The 17,621-nt window shown below is 42.6% G+C and overlaps 1 protein-coding gene across 8 annotated transcripts in view; it reads left to right on the top strand.

The window, feature by feature from the left end:
• The window catches only part of sdk2b (sidekick cell adhesion molecule 2b), a 284,284-nt gene that overhangs the window by 228,566 nt on the left and 38,097 nt on the right, over positions 1 to 17,621 (top strand). For 7 of the 8 annotated variants that reach the window (XM_080516862.1, XM_080516864.1, XM_080516860.1 and 4 more), the window contains exons 1-10: positions 4,867 to 5,025; positions 6,959 to 7,075; positions 7,370 to 7,537; positions 7,936 to 8,038; positions 11,670 to 11,846; positions 12,718 to 12,854; positions 14,313 to 14,460; positions 15,377 to 15,517; positions 16,197 to 16,378; positions 17,447 to 17,562. In XM_080516862.1, the coding sequence (XP_080372988.1) occupies positions 4,959 to 5,025; positions 6,959 to 7,075; positions 7,370 to 7,537; positions 7,936 to 8,038; positions 11,670 to 11,846; positions 12,718 to 12,854; positions 14,313 to 14,460; positions 15,377 to 15,517; positions 16,197 to 16,378; positions 17,447 to 17,562 (1,356 nt within the window). In that variant the 5' untranslated portion in view covers positions 4,867 to 4,958. Of the gene's footprint in view, positions 1 to 559; positions 672 to 1,512; positions 1,704 to 3,929; positions 4,014 to 4,830; positions 5,026 to 6,958; positions 7,076 to 7,369; positions 7,538 to 7,935; positions 8,039 to 11,669; positions 11,847 to 12,717; positions 12,855 to 14,312; positions 14,461 to 15,376; positions 15,518 to 16,196; positions 16,379 to 17,446; positions 17,563 to 17,621 lie in introns of those variants that run through there. The other variant, XM_080516865.1, reaches the window with a different exon arrangement.

Here is a 17,621-nt window from a genome sequence, read left to right as displayed (position 1 = left end):
TGATTGACAGATCAGTGCGAGTTTATCATGGACATGACCGATCTCAAGCAGCACACACACACACACGCACACACACACACACTGTGGCCTCTTACTGCCATAGGCTATGTCTGATGCCCATAACAAGGTAAAACACACAAATATGCACACTCACATTAAAATATCGGTGCGTGCACTCGTGCTCTTTCACCTCTTAAGCTCCATGTTGGTCAAACTGTTTATCTTTTTTATTTATTTATTTTTATTCTCTAGCAGATATCTCTTTATCCACAGTCAGTGCTCCATCCCATCCTATTCAGCCCATCTCTCTGTCAAAACTCAGATCCAATGTGCCTACTGGTCAGCTTCAATATTTCACCCCAATGAGTACGCAGCGAGTGTACCGAGTACACCGAGTGGAAATTCACAAGACAACCACAATCCAGAAAACTCCAGAAAACCTGTCAGTGGATCCTTCACTGACATACTGCTAATTATCTCCATCCCCATCCATCCACCCAGACTTTGTTTAACATGTGTGTGCAATGTTTGTTTTTTTTCTTTTTCTTTTCTTGCGTAGATGTCGGCGGACCGGCGGATCCCATCGCTCCCACCATCATCATCCCCCCACGGAACACCAGCGTGGTCACTGGCACCTCAGAGGTCACCATGGAGTGTGTGGCCAATGCCAGGTAAGAATAGAGGAAACAGCACTTTTATAGGGTCAGTTCACTCAAATCCTGATGAAGGACTTCTCATGCATTCCTGTATTTTTGCATATTATCTGATATAATAGTAAAGATGTTAAGTGATCTGAGTGATTAGGATAAAAATGTGCAAAACCTGGACAGTGCTAGCACCGACTTATACATTATTTTTTGTACTTTGTTAGGGATTCATCAGTGCCACTTTTTTAAAGGACAGATACAAGTACTAATCTATAACCACTTGCCAATACCAATAATTAAAAATAGATCGAAAAACTACACATTTTCTTTCAGTAATCCCACATTTCTAGTCAAAAAGCATCATATTTGTTCATACTTTGCAATTTATACATCATTTATACAGACCACAAAAATGCAACACAATTCTTAAATGTTTTGGTTCTATTCTTGTTTCGTTTTTTTTTTTTTATTGAAATGCAGTAAGTAAAATGTATTATTTTTTTGGGAATTTATTATTATTTCTCTTCTTCTACTTCTTCTTATTATTATTATCATTATTATTATTATTATTATTATTAGTAGTAGTAGTAGTATTTAGTTATTTTTTAATTGTTATATTTTCTTAAAATTTTGGGGGGGATATGACATGATAAACGAGACACTAATGACATCCCTTGATTCATTAAATAGCCTGTTTAAATTGAGGTCAGCGCGTCAACTGGGATAATTAAACAGTCTGATGAATACACATTATACGTGTGGAATAAATACATTTCAGAGCAGGATTCGATCACCAGGAACGTTTCATCTCGAAGTGCTATTTATGGCAGGGACAGGGAATTGAGAGCTGCTTCTCCGTCCGCAGACCTCTTATCAAGCTGAGCATCTCTTGGCGCAAGAACGGCGTGTTAGTGACCAGCGGTCTGAGCGACTTCAACCGCAGACTGACCATACTCAGCCCCCTGGTGAGCGACGCCGGACACTACGAGTGCGAGGCCGTTCTCCGCAGCAGCAGCGTGCCGTCAGTCAGCGCCAGGGCGTATCTGCATGTACTCGGTAAGAACAATCATTCTTTCTATTGTGCTCTTTTTAGAGTCGATTTTATCCATATCATACCAAATACAACACAACAATCTCAAAAATCCCCATATACCACAAAGAAATCTCATGTGGATTCCGATTAAAATAACTGTTTGGGATTAGAGACGAGGGTAAGAGAGACACCTTGTCCATCAACATGCTGCAGACTCATAGGTGGAAAAGTTCCCACTCGGAAAAATATTTTTGAACACTGTCAAACTGGGAACATTCCACTGGAGAAGTGGGGCTTTCCCAGAAATGGTTCTGACATGAAGAAGTCTGAGAGAAAAGGATTGGACAGAGACAGACAGACAGAAAATAAAACAAAGAAAGAAACAGACAAATAATCAAACAAACATTCAATCAAACAGGTAAAGAAATAAACAATTAATCAAAAGGACAATCAAGCCAACAAACAGACAATCAATCAGACAGGAAAACAATCAAACAGTCAAACAAAAACATCAAACATACAGACATACAAATAAAAAAAAACAAACAAACAAACCTGAGACAGTAAATCCATTTAATCCAGATGCTGAAGATTGAATTTTTTTAAAATTTGATCTTGTGCTACATTTCTGACGAAATGGGAAATTGGAACGTTTCCACTTTCCACGAGCAAAACTACATTTTAAAAACTACATTTACATTTACTTCGGAAGTAGGATTTCCTACTTTAAAAGTTGGAGTTCCTACTTTGAAAGTTTGACATCTCACTTTGTTTTCTGTAAGAGAAGCATGTGCTCCACACTGAAATGATTTATTTTAAACTAATCTTTGCTCGGACTCGGGGGCATTAAATGTGATTCTTTTCATAAAGCTGAAGCATTAAATCAAAAATCGCCAAGATTATAAGTTAAATATCTTTCGCTTCATTTTGTCCCCTCTGTTGGTTGAGGTGTGTTATCAGGAGTTTCTTTTTTTTTTTTTTTTCCTGGACTCTTATAACAGGAATAAAGCAGTATTCTGAGTTTATTATTGTCATGTGATTGATGTGGGAACTGGGGAACAGGAGCTTCCTAGCTCCTTGAACGCAGCATCAAACATGTTTACTTATATGTGTTCACAACAAAACCTTTGCTTTTTCACCATTTCACACTTTTTTTTTTCCCCTCAGCATTATGAAAGAAACTAGCATGAACATTCATGTAGATCTCTAACTATCACCTTGCTGGTTTAATCAGACTTTTGCATTGCAAGTACGATTTGAGGACTCAAAGTATGCGCGGCGTTCCCCCGAGGACACAAACACATGTGAAGGTGCAAGCGTAGACATTAAAGAGATAAATAAGCCTCGATGGAAACACTGAGAATCGTCGCCGCTTCTCCATCTAATAGAACTCATCCTTCCTTGCCTGCATTTGTGTTTGTGATATTTGCAGCATTTATGTGACTGTTGGTACTTTTTACCTTTTGTGCAACGTATGTTTTGATGTTTACAAGTTATTTGGATTGTATTTCTTAGTGTTTGCTTCTATTGGCTACATTTATGCCACAATGTTCACCAGAGATTGAGGCGCTTTTAGACCTCTTTATTTGGCAGGAAGTAAAGATGGAAAATTGCTTAGTTATTATGCAGAATTGTGGTGTGTGTGTTTTAATATCAGGATAGCAATGTGAATTAAAAAAAAAAAAGAAAGATGCCTTACTTTCAGTTATAAAATCTCTGGAGAAGAAAGTTTTGGGCATGAAATTGATGCAAATATGACTCCACCCGAGACAGAAGGTGAACGTGTTATTGATTTAAAAGGGAGAAAACTAATGGTTGGCCTGGAGAAACTGTTTAATGGTGTTGCTGGAGTCACTTTCATTCCACCCCGCTGAAGCACTTTGATGTTTTTCAAGGTTGTGATGCGAGTCAAAGCACGAGGTATATGGTGAACCTTTCCCTCGACAGTGCCGACCGAGCCTTTCTTCTCCCTACGACTCTGACAAATAACCTGCGAGACCATTACAGAATATCAATTACGGGGATTCTTTAATCAAACTAGTGAATAATCTCATTTTCGGCTTGGCTTTCCAACATCAATACAAGCAAAACATTTTCGCCAGCCGGTAGCGCTAATGAAGACGTGTTGCTGTTGTTGTGAGATCACACAAATGATTACTTTTTTCTCTCTCTTTTTTTTTTCCTGTCATACTTCTTCATTCACTCATTCATTCATGCTCTTTCCTATTCTTGTTGTTGCCGTCGATCAGAGCCACCACAGTTTATTAAGGAGCCAGACAAGCACATCACAGCTGAGATGGAGAAGGTTGTGGACATTCCCTGTCAGGCACGAGGTGCGTACCACAGCATGTTCAATAAACAATGTCACACTGAAGGCTGTCATATTTATGGAGATGCACAGATACCACTTTTTTTTTAAAGGATGAGTACAGGTACTGACCTTAAGCTACTTGCTGATACCGAGTAACTTATTAAATACTGTTAACTATATGAAAACGATTGGCGAAGGGATGGTATTCTACCCAACACTGTGAGATTTCAAGCCCTCGCAGACAAAACGCAGCAATCGTGGGAGAACCTTTAGTCTTGGCTCCAAATCCGTGGACACATGTCGCACTATGAAACCGGTGCATTACGGCCACCATCACGGTTTTCTGACCAAAGACACCCTGACATGAAATTCAGAGAGTGTCAGATATTTGCCGTGACCAACAATCTGTTTGTCATGTTTGCCTGGAGAATATGAAAGACCAGAACTGTAAATGCGTAACGTGAAATGCTAGAAATGCTAGTGGATGCGAGATTGCTTGATTTAAATACTTGTCAGCATCCACTAGCGTTTCACGTTACAGCGAAGGCTCCATTCGTGTTTATGTTTATGACGCATCGCCTCGCCCAATTGCGTCGCGCCTCACGTCGTCGTAGGCTACGATCCAGCTTGCACTTTCATCGTGCAATCTCAATGCTGTGTCATTAAGTTTATTCGATTTATGTCGTACAGTGTGGCTCGCTGGGAACTTACAAGAATATTAAACTCGCATAGCGAGTCTAGCGAATCCAGAATATACTACTGTGTACACTACTGACGTATGACATCGCGTGTTATCCGTATCGTTATCGGTGCATCCCTAATTGAGGCTGTCTTTACAGGAGTCCCCCAGCCAGACATTGTCTGGTACAAGGACGCCTTGCCCATCGATCCAGTGAAGACGCCCAGGTACCGGGTGCTGGTGGGAGGCAGCCTGCAGGTCAACGGCCTGCTCCCTGACGACACCGGCATGTTCCAGTGCTTCGCCCGAAACCTGGCGGGTGAAGTTCAGACCAACACGTACCTGGCTGTAACCAGTGAGTGCTCCAGCAGCTTTTTTAAGAAATCACACAGATAGTTCCTGCTATTCAAAGTGCGACAACGTAGGTTTTTTTTTTAATAACTCTCCCAAAGCCAGTTGTCAGATGCCGAATTAGGTGTAATTATTTCACAAAAAGAGAAGCAAATACCAAAAGTAGGACAATTTGAATGCTCTTAAATAGACTTGTTAGATATAACATCGGAAATAACTTTGAATCCAATTCAACAAGCCGTCAGTTCTGAAGGGAACAACATTGTCTTGATGAGGTTTGGCTTTTTCTGCAAGCTGTTTAAGAAAAGTGGGAAACAATGTCAGTGTTTTGTTACTTTACACCCAACATCGTCTGTTGGTTAAAAACCTCCCAGTTCAAAAGGAGAGAGCCACTGTTTCCATGACAACCATGACGCTATGGAGGTTCCAACTTTATATGTCAGGTTTCATCTGATGCCGTTGACACTTTCATCATGATACATCATCTTGGTGTTGAGATGGCTTAATATCGATTTTTATTTTTCACATTGTCTCCGTATAAATGACGTCAAATCAGCCTTGAATGCAGCTGGCCAGGCTTCATACTGCACAAGTTATTGAGACCCCATTTCAGAAACCTTTGGCTTTTACTCCGCAAAGTTTTAAAAACAATGTCTGTTTACATGGAAATGTTAGAAATGCTAAAACAGATGTAAGTTTTCGTGTTGGGACACTAGAGGGTGCTATTACGTTTTCCACCCGATTTCAATAACGGAGCGTTTTCGTAAAGTGGCAATTTCCTTTTGTTTTCACGGAATGTTTTCAAAAACTTGTGTTTTCATTGGTTCCAAAGCACTGTCGTCATGGAAACGGACACAAAGTTTCCCTTTTCTCCTATAAATGGAGGCCCTGCGTTAACGGGGCCTGAATGGTTAAACATTGCCCCAATGGAGTAATGATATGGCAAGTTCTGTTTTTGTGTATTATTTTTCTTCTGGCATTGCCGAAGTACTTATTACTTACCTCCCGGTTTTATGAGGAAATCTCTTCGGTTTCCTTCCCTGCTGGTTTAAAATTGCAGTCAATTTTTTTTTTTTCACGACATATTATTCTACGTGATTACGAAATGAAAGGATGGACATTTAGTGGTTCAGTTTAGTGACAAAGAGCAGAAACACAAAAGTACTTTAAACTTACCTTGTACGAGTGGTACCTGCACAGATCGCATTTACTGTAAATGTGTCATGTCTTTTATTTTTCTTATTTTTCTTGCAATTGGCAAATCAGTGGTAATTTAACTCTCGCTGTGCGTCTGTTTCTGACACGTAATTTTCTTCACTTGGTCGCGGTTCCCGCCGCCTTCACACCGGGGGGCGCCACGTTATTGGAATTCATAATATTCTGCCCCTCTAAATCAGCCCTTCCTTCCATGGCTTTCTGCGTGACACTTCCTCCTCACCACAGATCTCATCTCGTCGTCTTCCTTTCTCCCGACACGTTCGCGTCCTGTGACAAACCCCCCAACGCTTCCCTTTTCCTGCACTCTTCTCTCATTCTTTGACGGTTTTGATTTATTGCATATCACAAATAGAGATTTTTTTTTCTTTTTTTTCCCATGTACAAATTGCCTACTCATTCTGTCTTCACGTCTCCCTCAGTCATTTTGATGTCCTCCTTTCTGTGTATTTGCTATCTGTGTTGGACGGGATGCAGACAGCCGTGGTACCAAGGTGAAGGCTGTGTCAATCCGTTTAGAATTAGAGGGACAAAAGCAACGGGCTCAATGCGGAGGTGCAGACGGCATGCCGCTTACCAGATATACGTTTGAAGTGGGGTTTCTTTTTTTTTTTTTTTTTTGCCTCAGCCGGTTATTCCCTCACCCCTCTAACCCTCTTACCTCCTCGCATTACGGCGGCGATCTCTCTTTATTCTGCCTGTGTGTGTTTGTCTCCCCTCAGGCATCGCCCCGAACATCACAGCCGGACCCTCTGACAGCACTGTGATCGACGGGATGTCCGTCATCCTGCACTGTGAGACCTCTGGAGCCCCGAGACCTGCTATCACCTGGCAGAAAGGTTACTGCAACACACTCACACACACACACACATCTGGGATTATGATTTCTCTTATCTATCACACATGGCACTCTCCATTCCCCTGGCTTAACCAGGAGAGTCTGATTGGATTCCTTCACCAGTCTTTTTGTGTTTGCATTCTAATAGCAGATCAAGAACTACCCCCCCCCCCCTCCCCTCCCCCCATCCTTATTTTTCAGTCTGACTTCCTTTACTTTCATGTCCCCAAATGCTTCATTTTCTCAATGTTCCTTCGTTCGGTTTGACCTTTCTTCCTCCCTCTGCGTGCTTCAGGTGAGCGCGTGTTGGCCAGCGGTTCCGTCCAGCTTCCCCGGTTCACCTTGCTCGAGTCGGGGAGCCTGCTCATCTCGCCTTCGCGCATTTCCGACGCCGGGACGTACACGTGCATGGCGAGCAACTCCAGGGGCATCGATGAGGCGTCGGCCGACCTCGTTGTCTGGGGTGAGTGTCCAGTGCTTGGATGGACGGACACACACACACACATACACACACACACCTGATGTAACATGTAGTAATGTTTCACACTGAAGTGTGTCTGTTTCGCATGTCTGTTTCGCAGGAAACAACGTCGTCCTGTAAAATAATCATAATAAAGTCTCAGTCCATTCCTCCAAGAATAAAAGCTTTTTTTTTTTTTTTTTTTTAAGAAGTCATCGAGAAACAAAACTCGAACCATCAACATGTCATTGGAACTGAAATTAGTTTTTCTCAAATTCTTGTTTTTTAGGTTTTTTTTTAACCATTGTTCTTCTCAAGAAGAACATTTTGTACCACTCTGTTTTCTCTCCCCACTCAGTCCTGTCATTGCTCTGCTTTTCTTATTTATTTCACCTCCTCAGCTCGCACCCGGATCACCACCCCGCCTCAGGACCAGAGCGTTATCAAAGGAACCAAAGCCATCATGACCTGCGGCGTCAACCACGACCCCAGTGTGACCATCAGGTTAGTGCACACCTGAAGGGAGAATCGTTAAAGGACCCATTTAACTGGAAAAATTCTTCCGCTCATGCTTTAAAGATACTGAGATAAACATGTACAGTTTATCGGAATGGAAATGGGAGAAAAGGAAGGTTGAGTTGCTCGTTCAAGGATAAAAAGTAAAAAATAAATAAATAAATCATATGTGATAAACGAGTAAATGAGAGTAAGAAAATGTGTTTTATTGAAACGTGGTGCTGTGCATGTTAAAATGTAAAAATGCAACAAAGTAAGAGCATTATAAATATGTCAGGGAATCTGAATCTCATTATGTAATGTTGCTGCATTTTGTAATAAAATTCTTGAACACATTTTCTCATAAACTTTGCCACATTTTGTAATAACTTGTATTGAATGAAGGGCTCGGAATCAGGTTGAACTTTTTAGATCAGCTGCCATTGTGTGCTGGTCACATGTTAAAGTTACAAGCCAATCGGTGTTTCCACCAGCCATTTCTTTTGTCTTGACGAAATGTGTCAATTCAGTGCATTGATCATTTAACCAGCATTTTGTACAAACTATTGCAATATGTAACAAGTTATTACAGAATGTGGTAAAACTACTTTCTTTTTTTTTTTTTAACTGCCCGACTCTGTCTCGGTTTGAACAAGGGGAAATTAAACTATGAAAATGCAACTTTTTTTGAAAGCACTTGAAACGTTGTCCTGTAAACATAAACTAAATTTGAGATTTTATCCTTCCCTGCCATAATAAAACAGAATTGAGGGATACGTAGGCCAGGAGGGTATTTACTTTCTATTTATGAGTCGACGTAGCAAGCGTTTGTTTTGATTTCCCGACAAAGTCAATGAAGACGCACATACAGGGAAAACATGCAAACTCAACACAAAAGGCACCCTGAAGTCCTGGGGGGTCTCCTCGCTGTGAGGCTAACCGCTAAGCCACTATGCAAGCGTGGATCAATAATGTATGCTTTGAATTATTAAGCGAATGCCCTTAAACTGTAGGTCGCTGTAGTTTATAGCAAATCTCACTGAGTGAGGGATCGGCGCTGCATCTGTCGGCGACCCGTTTCAGCTGTGTATTTAGGAATCATTTTGTACCCCGCTGTGTCTTTCAAATGACTGGGAAATATATATTTGATCGACTCATCACCGGGCGTGTCTCACTGATGTGGATTTGATTGTTTTGCACGAGTGTCGCTCTGCCGTTTGCAAATGAGCTCACTGTCACCGAGGAAGAAGCTCTCTCGGATAATACTCATGAGTGGATACAATAATTGGTTGTTTTTATCTTTGCCAAGGCATTTTTTTTTTCTTTATTAAAAACCATAACATTGCCACAGGGTCCTCATATGAAAATAGTTTGGGTTTTTTTTTAATATAGCATCATCAACCTTAAATTATACAGTATCTTTTTTGTTTTAAGGAGTGAATTCACAGCAACAAGCGCCGATCAGAGAGCTTTAAAATCCCCGAAGACATTTCAAGAAAAATCCACTTCTGCTGGCCTGAACCTGGAAAGCCTGAATATTTACTGAGGAAATCAGGTTAAAGAAGTAAATGAGAATCCTTGACCGGGTTTCCTCGTCCTCTTCAGAGTGACGTCTCGTCACTGCTGCTGAAGTACGGCTTCACAGCAGCCAGCTAATCGATCATCAAGTAATTAGTTATTCTGTTAGAACGTTCGTTTTAAAATGAGGATTGTAACTGGAGAATCACGAAGACCGTGTGTGTGTGTGTGCGAGTGTGTGTGTGTGTGTGTGTGTGTGTGTGTGCGGGTGCGTGTCCTTCGACGCTGAATTTTTACTTTTTCTTTAAACGTGGAAACATAAAAAATCTGTTATCTCACCATCGTTTTTGTTTTGCCTCCATAGACAGAGAGACGTTGATCGATGTTAATTGGCCATTTTGCACGTGTCACGACTGTTCCAGTGAATTAATTCAGTTTCTCTTGACGCTGAAAACATATGAACACACAGAAACAGTGAGTTCCTGTAAACACAGCACAAGTACACACAACATTTAATGACCTTAGTACATAAAGACACATCTAAAGATGTTCTTTCGGGATTTCATCCAAACCAGAGCAGTACATAACCGTCATGGCCGACATCGGTCTGGATCAGTGGACCGCTCCATCTCTCTGCTCCGAGGAGACGAAGACATTTGAGCCGTGCACTTGTGATGGATGTGAATCCCGTTGTTTCATTCGCCGCCATCAGCCTCTGTAATATGCATGCGGGGCAGCTCTGATGGCGTTTCAAACGACGGAGCAGAGGAGGATGAAATATTGTGCTAATAACATGCTCTTCTTGGACTGCAAGGGAATGAACGATGACCGGCACCCCAGTTTACTTTCAGGAAACAGGGTTAGGCTCTAACGTAAAGCCAGCAAGCATCGATGCATGTCGAGATGTATGATTTATTGGAGAATTCAAGACAAATAATTTGATCTTTGCATAAAAGGGTATCGATGATATCTAAAGGGCATGGAAAAAATAGAACAACACACATACATGCAAGGACACAAATGTAGGAATGTGTTCCAGTGAAATGTGTTTGCAGATGAGGCCATATTTTCACACGTCGAATTTCAGCTCTTCGCCGCTCAACAGAAGTTCAGCGATGCCTGAAATGCCTAGTCATTCAGTCGAAATGACTAAATTCAAGGCATATGAGCATTTATTGATACACAGATGAGGAAATGATTGATATTTCTATTGTTTGTAAAGGTAAAGACCCGTAATATTGCCGTGAATTTGTGCAGTCTATGTCATTTCCTTTGTATCATCGCAAACCATTCTCCTTTCACCTTCTGTGGCTGAAATGGAAAATGCCATTGCACACTTTATCCACATGCCTCTGGTCGGAAGTGTATATGCACGATGTGTTTTTACTTGAAACGTTACCGTGGTAACGGGGATTCAGATTCACAAAGAAATCTGACTATTGTGGAGAAATCTCCGTGTAGCATCCCCTGAAATAAATACATCGTATTGCGGCATTTGCGCGACCCTTCAAATGGCGTGTGAAATTCACAGGTCCAACCGTTATTGAGTTTTTGGCGGAACTCGTCAAACCTGTTGTTTAACCGTGGACGCGTTTGTCGTGATGAGCTCCTCTCTGATGCTTCCCCATTTCCATCTCACATTCAAAACAATTATCAGACATTGTAATGTGCTGACTCCAAATCAGAGGACTCCAGTCAAAAGGCTTGCGGCGAATATATATTTTTTTTTTTAAATGAAGAAATTATTCATGTGAGTTCTCACATTTTGTTCCACCTAGAAAGAACATGTTTGCTTAAATCTTCACTGGCTGTTAAAAAAAAAAAAAGGCTTTCATATTCAGTCTGAGAATCACCTGCACGTTACATATTTTAAGCTCATCTCTTTTTAGCCTCTTGTGGAAAAACTGCAAGAGTTTGTGACAATTGTCAAATTCCTCCATAAAACGTGTTGACTGAAACATTTATACATTTCTGACGCGGTTTTGTAAGCATTTTCATGAAGTGCAACAAATGTATTGTAATGTCTTTATATACAGCCTGCACCCATCACACATACATTTTAATTTAAAAAAAAAAACCTATTACCTTGGAAATGAGTGACAATCAAGCCGTTGTGTTCCAGGCACGTCTGGGAGAAAGAGGGCTCGGTGATCAACGTCCAGTCCATCCCCCGCATGCGGCTGGACGCAGACGGGACGCTCCACATCTCCCAGACCTGGTCGGGCGACATCGGGACATACACTTGCAGGGTCACCTCCGTTGGGGGCAACGACTCCCGCAGCGCGCACCTTCGTGTCAGGTAACACACACACACAGACACACACACACACACACGATGGTCAGTCAGGCACCGTCAGCCTCTTCTTATTGACACCTCAGACTCATTTCCACTTAAGTGATGTCTGTTCTCTCTCACCTCTCTTGTTCTCATTCTCGCCTGACACACTTCCAGCACCAGGAGACTACCTGCTCCATCCACTCCACTCCGCACACACACACATATACACACACACACACACACATACACACACACACACACACACACACACACACACACACACACACACACACACACACACACACACACACACACACTAGGTATGTGTCTATAACTTTGCAGTTGCAGTTTTTTTAGCTTTAGATTGAGCTTAACTTTCTTTTTCCAGGCAGACTGATTGCGTGTGTGTGTGTGTGTTTCTTTGTTTGTCCCTCGATCAGCAGCCTCGTTGGCTCGCCGCCTCTTCGACTGACTTACTGTCGGCGTCTGTACTTTGCTCCCGCTAAGGTTTATCTATCAATCTGTCAGTGGTTATCTGAATTCATGGCTGAATGAATTAATGATCCGCAGCTTTGGCCTCATTTATTCATGTCTTTGACTATCTGTCTCCTTCTGCCTCTCAACCAGTTTCCCTCCTCTACTGATATCTATCTTTTTTTTTTTGTTTGTTTGCCTGCGTGTCCATCTTGTCGAGGAACAATCTCCGCCGTCTTGTCTCACGCCGATTCATCACCCGTCTCACTGATCTCTCTGTTATAAAGGATTTAGCCTAACTTGAAGATTCGCACAGTGAATTCGGGGCAATTTGTGAAAATGTTGGGTGCCTCTTTGGTTTTTGCTGTGATCAAGAGATTCTCGTTATTTATCGGAGTTGTCCTGCCGTCCGCTGCAGGCAGCTGCCGCACGCACCGGAGAATCCCACAGCCTTGCTGAGCCGGTCTGAGAAGAGGGCCATCGACCTGGCCTGGGCCAAGCCTTTCGACGGCAACAGTCCCCTCATACGCTACATCCTGGAGGTTTCTGAGAACAGTAAGTCACGCAGCATTTTTTTTTTTCTACCCTGGGACCAAATCCGCCACTGCCGCCATTCTAATCACGTGCGCACCTATCATGTTGTACTCCTGCAAAACCAGTGTTTTTTCCTCCCCGAAGGGCTTCAATGCAAAGTAAATAACTTATGAGCAGATGAAAAGGAATTTGAGAACATGATCAATACAACTTATTATAAATGTCCATCATGGCTTCAAATACATTGCGGGGTTTCTCGGCAATCTACTGAGCATGTGCAGAAGAGCTGTTTACTTCGACTGTGACCCGCACGCACGTTAGCAGTGCTTCGAGTTGGATCGTTTTCGAAAAGTTGCGTTTTCATCTGTTTCTACATGGACAAGAGACAGTTCCACCTTCTGAGCCGTTTTCAAAATGTCACGGCTCCAAACACCATTGTCATGTAAACGGACCATTGGAAGCTAAACAATAGTATCGATGTTTATGTAAATAAGTAAAATCTCAAGGTCAGATTTGGTTTTGCGTGAAAAAAAAACTTTAAAAGTATTTGCCGATATCAGCTTTGATCAGATTAAATGAATTACACTGATTGCTGTGAGAGCTGTTTGAGAGGTGTCTGACATAGTTAGCAGTATTTAAACTCCCGTTGTTTTTCAGAGATACTTAGAAGAAAATAAATTCTCACTTGAAAGCGACAGAAAACAAAAGACTTTATCTGATGCCAGAAACTGAAGAGGCTAAATTCCAAGCCTCCCTGAAGTTTCACAGACATTTTCAAACTGCGACATGAACAACGCTTCTTCTTCCCAGAAGAAATGTTGTTATTGTCCAGCTACTTCACGTTGTGCAGAAGAGTTATTTACCACAACCGTGGTACGCAGCAGCAGCAGCAGCAGCAACAGCAACTACTTGTGTTTTCTCTTTTTCCACTGAGAATGAATCAAATAATTTTCAAAAAATTGCATTTTCAGCAGATCAGGAAAGCGTTGTCGTGTAAAACAGACACCCAAAACTATGATTGTAATCTCCATCATGTTGTGTGACTATCACACATCTATACTGCTGCTTTTTCCCCTAATTCATCTCATGAATTTGAGTTTTGTAATTTGCTATAACAGGACCAAGCTGGGTTTTTTAGTAGAATAATTCTGAATGGGATGGTACTATTTCATCACCAAATCTTTAAATTTTCCAGCACAGCGAAATGTTCGCTCACAATCACGATCGATGTACATTAAAATAATTACACTTGCAAAGCCGCCACTTTCCGGAAAAAAAAAAAAAGCGAGACTCTTGCCTTGCATGCAATTATGCAGACTGGTTTTTGATTGTATTCATAATTTCTCATTCTCCCCAGTCTAGGAGAGCAAAAACTCAGGAAGTGTGATGCCCAGGTTGACTCTACAGGCATGAAATAGAAAATCCATGAGAAGAAATAACTTTCTCATAACTCACTACTTGTTTTCTTGTTTTTCAAAGATGCTCCCTGGGCCATCCTGCTGGCTAACATTGAGCCGGAGTCCACTGCAGTGACGGTGAACGGTCTGATCCCGGCCCGGTCCTACCAGTTCCGTCTCTGTGCCGTAAACGATGTGGGGAAGGGGCAGTTCAGCAAGGAGACTGACCGGTGAGCTTGAAGAGTTTCACAAACGAGCCTCACACCTGTGCGAGCTGAAAAACGTGTAACTTCATCCATCCCGAGCATAAGATGAGTGGCACATCCAGGATTCAACCCGTTGTTCGCTTCCAAATATAAAATATGGAAAGTGAAGGTTTCAAGGTTTCTAACTTCCCCGAGTTTATTTCCAAAAGGTGCAGGGAAATCACTTCCCCGTGGTACGAAAGCGATTTTTCCCGGAAAACCTCTCGTCTCTTTGCACATTGTGTGGCAGTAAGCGGTCTCCACAATGTGAAAAGGCAGAAAATCACAGCAGAACTTTGTAGAGTTTGTACATTGTGCTCAGGAAATTTTTTTTTCTCCGACAGCCAGTTTGACTGATCCCTTCAGTCGGCAGTCGGCGAGGAGGGATGTACGTGTGAGCCCAACGAAAGCAGCTGCACACACACACACACATACATGGACAATCGCATGTAAACATACTTTCTCGCATCACGAGAGCCACAGGAGAGATTTAGGTCTGAGGCGAGATCAGGTTTGGCTTCTCTGCGTCCTCACACAACTTCGGGTGCTGATCTCTTCTTTTCCCTCCTCATCCTCCTCCTCCTCCTCCTCCTCCCCCTCCCTCCACCAGTCTGTCACACTGCCTCATGCTGCTCGCTCCCTGACCACAGGGGGGTCTCCGTCTGTGCCCACCAAAAAACCCTCCCTGACACCATTTGGTACCAAATCGCCACTGAGGATCGGAGCCCCAGCTCCCAGTCGCGTCTCACCAGACACACACATAACGGTCTTTTGCAAGGGAGAAACAGGCTTGGCTGAAGAACCCAAGCATCCCTTCATGTTCGGAGATGCATAAGGAATTTGTGCGCCATTGTTATGATTCATGCCTGTTTTTTAATCTCCTTTCTCCTGTGCGCTTCAGCGTGGCCCTCCCCGAGGAGCCTCCCAGCGCTCCTCCTCAGAACGTCATCGCCAGCGGCCGAACCAACCAGTCCATCATGATCCAATGGCAGCCTCCTCAAGAGAGCCACCAGAATGGCATCCTCAGAGGCTACACCATCCGGTAAAGTCGCAGTTTGACCTTTTTTTGTGTCAGAGGTGTGAAGTTACAGTGTCAAACACAAACATCAATATCTTGTCTTATCTTGAACATATTATTTGCTTGGCGGTTTGGCCAGATTGGAACGTCTTGCGGGCCAGTTTTGGTCCGTGGGCCTCGTTCTTGACACCCCTGATATAGAAGATTTTGACTGATAAAGTAAAATAATGGCTCAACTTTATCATCAGGATCCTATAGACTTGATCTGCTTCTGGGTTTATCCTCATTAGTGTGTATTTCATAATTGCAGGTATCATTAAAATAAAATGCAACATCAAATATTAAAATTTCCTTTTGTGTGTGTGTGAGAGAGAGAGAGGAAAAACTAAAATTTAATGACTGGTTTGACTTCAAACAAACAGAGTCAGCAATATGCCAAACTGACTGTAAATCCTGTAAACATGTAATTAGTTTGGTTTTTTGACAGGCTCTTTATTCATTACATCCAAAATGAAACAGCAGGTGCTTTCCAGACAATAGTCAGTGCTGTCACTCGAGGTGTTTTAATTACTGCTTTGCTGGTGCTTTGTCTCCCCCTACCAGGGCGTGCTGTGTACTGCTCGGCTGGAAGCACTGTCATGCTCAAGGCTGTTTTCTCCCCCCACAAGTAGGTTTTTCCTCATGTGTCTCTTACGTACTTCAGGTATCGTCTCACCGGGCTGCCGGTGGATTACCAGCTCAAGAACATCACCAGCCCGGATGTGACCAACCTGCTGCTGGAGGACCTCATCATCTGGACCAACTATGAGATCGAGGTGGCGGCGTACAACGGAGCGGGTCTGGGTGTTTTCAGCCACAAGGTGACTGAATGGACTCTCCAAGGAGGTGAGCACACCCATCAGCACTGTCACTGAACCTTTTCTCTTCGTGTCCTGTGTTCAATTCAAATCTTATTATATTTGTGTTCAATTTTGGCTTTTTTTGAATTCTATGTGACTCCTGAAGTGAAATGTGTTTGACGCCTCTGGTATGGAGTCACCATTTACTTTACACTGTGGGAGGCAACCATGTGAGGAAAACATGCAAACTAGTAGATTATACCAAAAAAGGGCCCAAAAAGCCTGTAACTGAACTTCTTTCTTTTAGATGAAACACGAAACTGTACCACAGATTAACTACAAACACAAAGGGGCGCAAAACCTGCTTCGGTTTTGAGAAGGTTACTCTTGCACTACATTTGTCTCCTTTTGTTGGTACTGTTATATTATCACTGTTATCTTACTGTCTAAAGACATATTGACATTATACGTTAAAACGACTTACTCCAGTAAACAGGAATATTGCAAAATAGTAACTGTCACAGCTAAATTCTGATGCTAACTGCTGGATACAGAGACATTAGCCAATATAGAAATGTCATTCATTGTTGATTTCACATCATCAACTTGTTAGCAGGTCATCTCAGAATTGAACCAGGGGTCCTCTCACTGTGAAGCAAGAGTGCTCACCACTGCACACCCTGTCTATTAATAGTTCTTGTAAACATAAAACAAACAACACTCTAAGCCTTTCTTCCATGCAATATATTATATATAGTATGCTGCTTTATTCAACAAACAAGCATCATAATCCTCCTGCACTTTGCATTTTTACTCTAAAAGCCATACCGCCTGCCGTCCAACCATGTTAACATTAACTCATATTTGTTCGGACCACACAGAGGTGTGACAAGCCCCGTTAGAAATCCATAAGCAGCTCACACGGTCGCAGACTCTGAGGTGTTGCTGTCAGGTGGAGAGTGATGGCAGCATCTGCCCTGACCTGTGCACCGGTGATCGATACCGCCATCACAGCCGGCGCAGACAGAAAGCCGAGAGGTGCCCTCACACCTTTTCTTTTTTTTTTTTTGATTTTCATCCACTTCCTTTGTCTTGTCTCTCTTCCTCTCCTCAGTGCCGACCATCGCTCCGGGCAACGTCCAGGCGGAGGCGGCCAACTCCACCGCGATCCGTTTCACCTGGACGGCCCCAAACCCTCAGTTCATCAACGGCATCAACCAAGGCTACAAGGTGTGTGTTTGCTCCAGTGTTTCTGTCGCCGCCGGGCCCCCACCTCCTTTGAGCGAAGT

The sequence above is a fragment of the Blennius ocellaris genome, assembly GCF_963422515.1.
Source record: "Blennius ocellaris genome assembly, chromosome: 21".
NCBI lineage: Eukaryota > Metazoa > Chordata > Actinopteri > Blenniiformes > Blenniidae > Blennius > Blennius ocellaris.
Note: the sequence above shows the minus strand (reverse complement) of the source record. Positions and strands in the feature narration are given on the sequence as shown.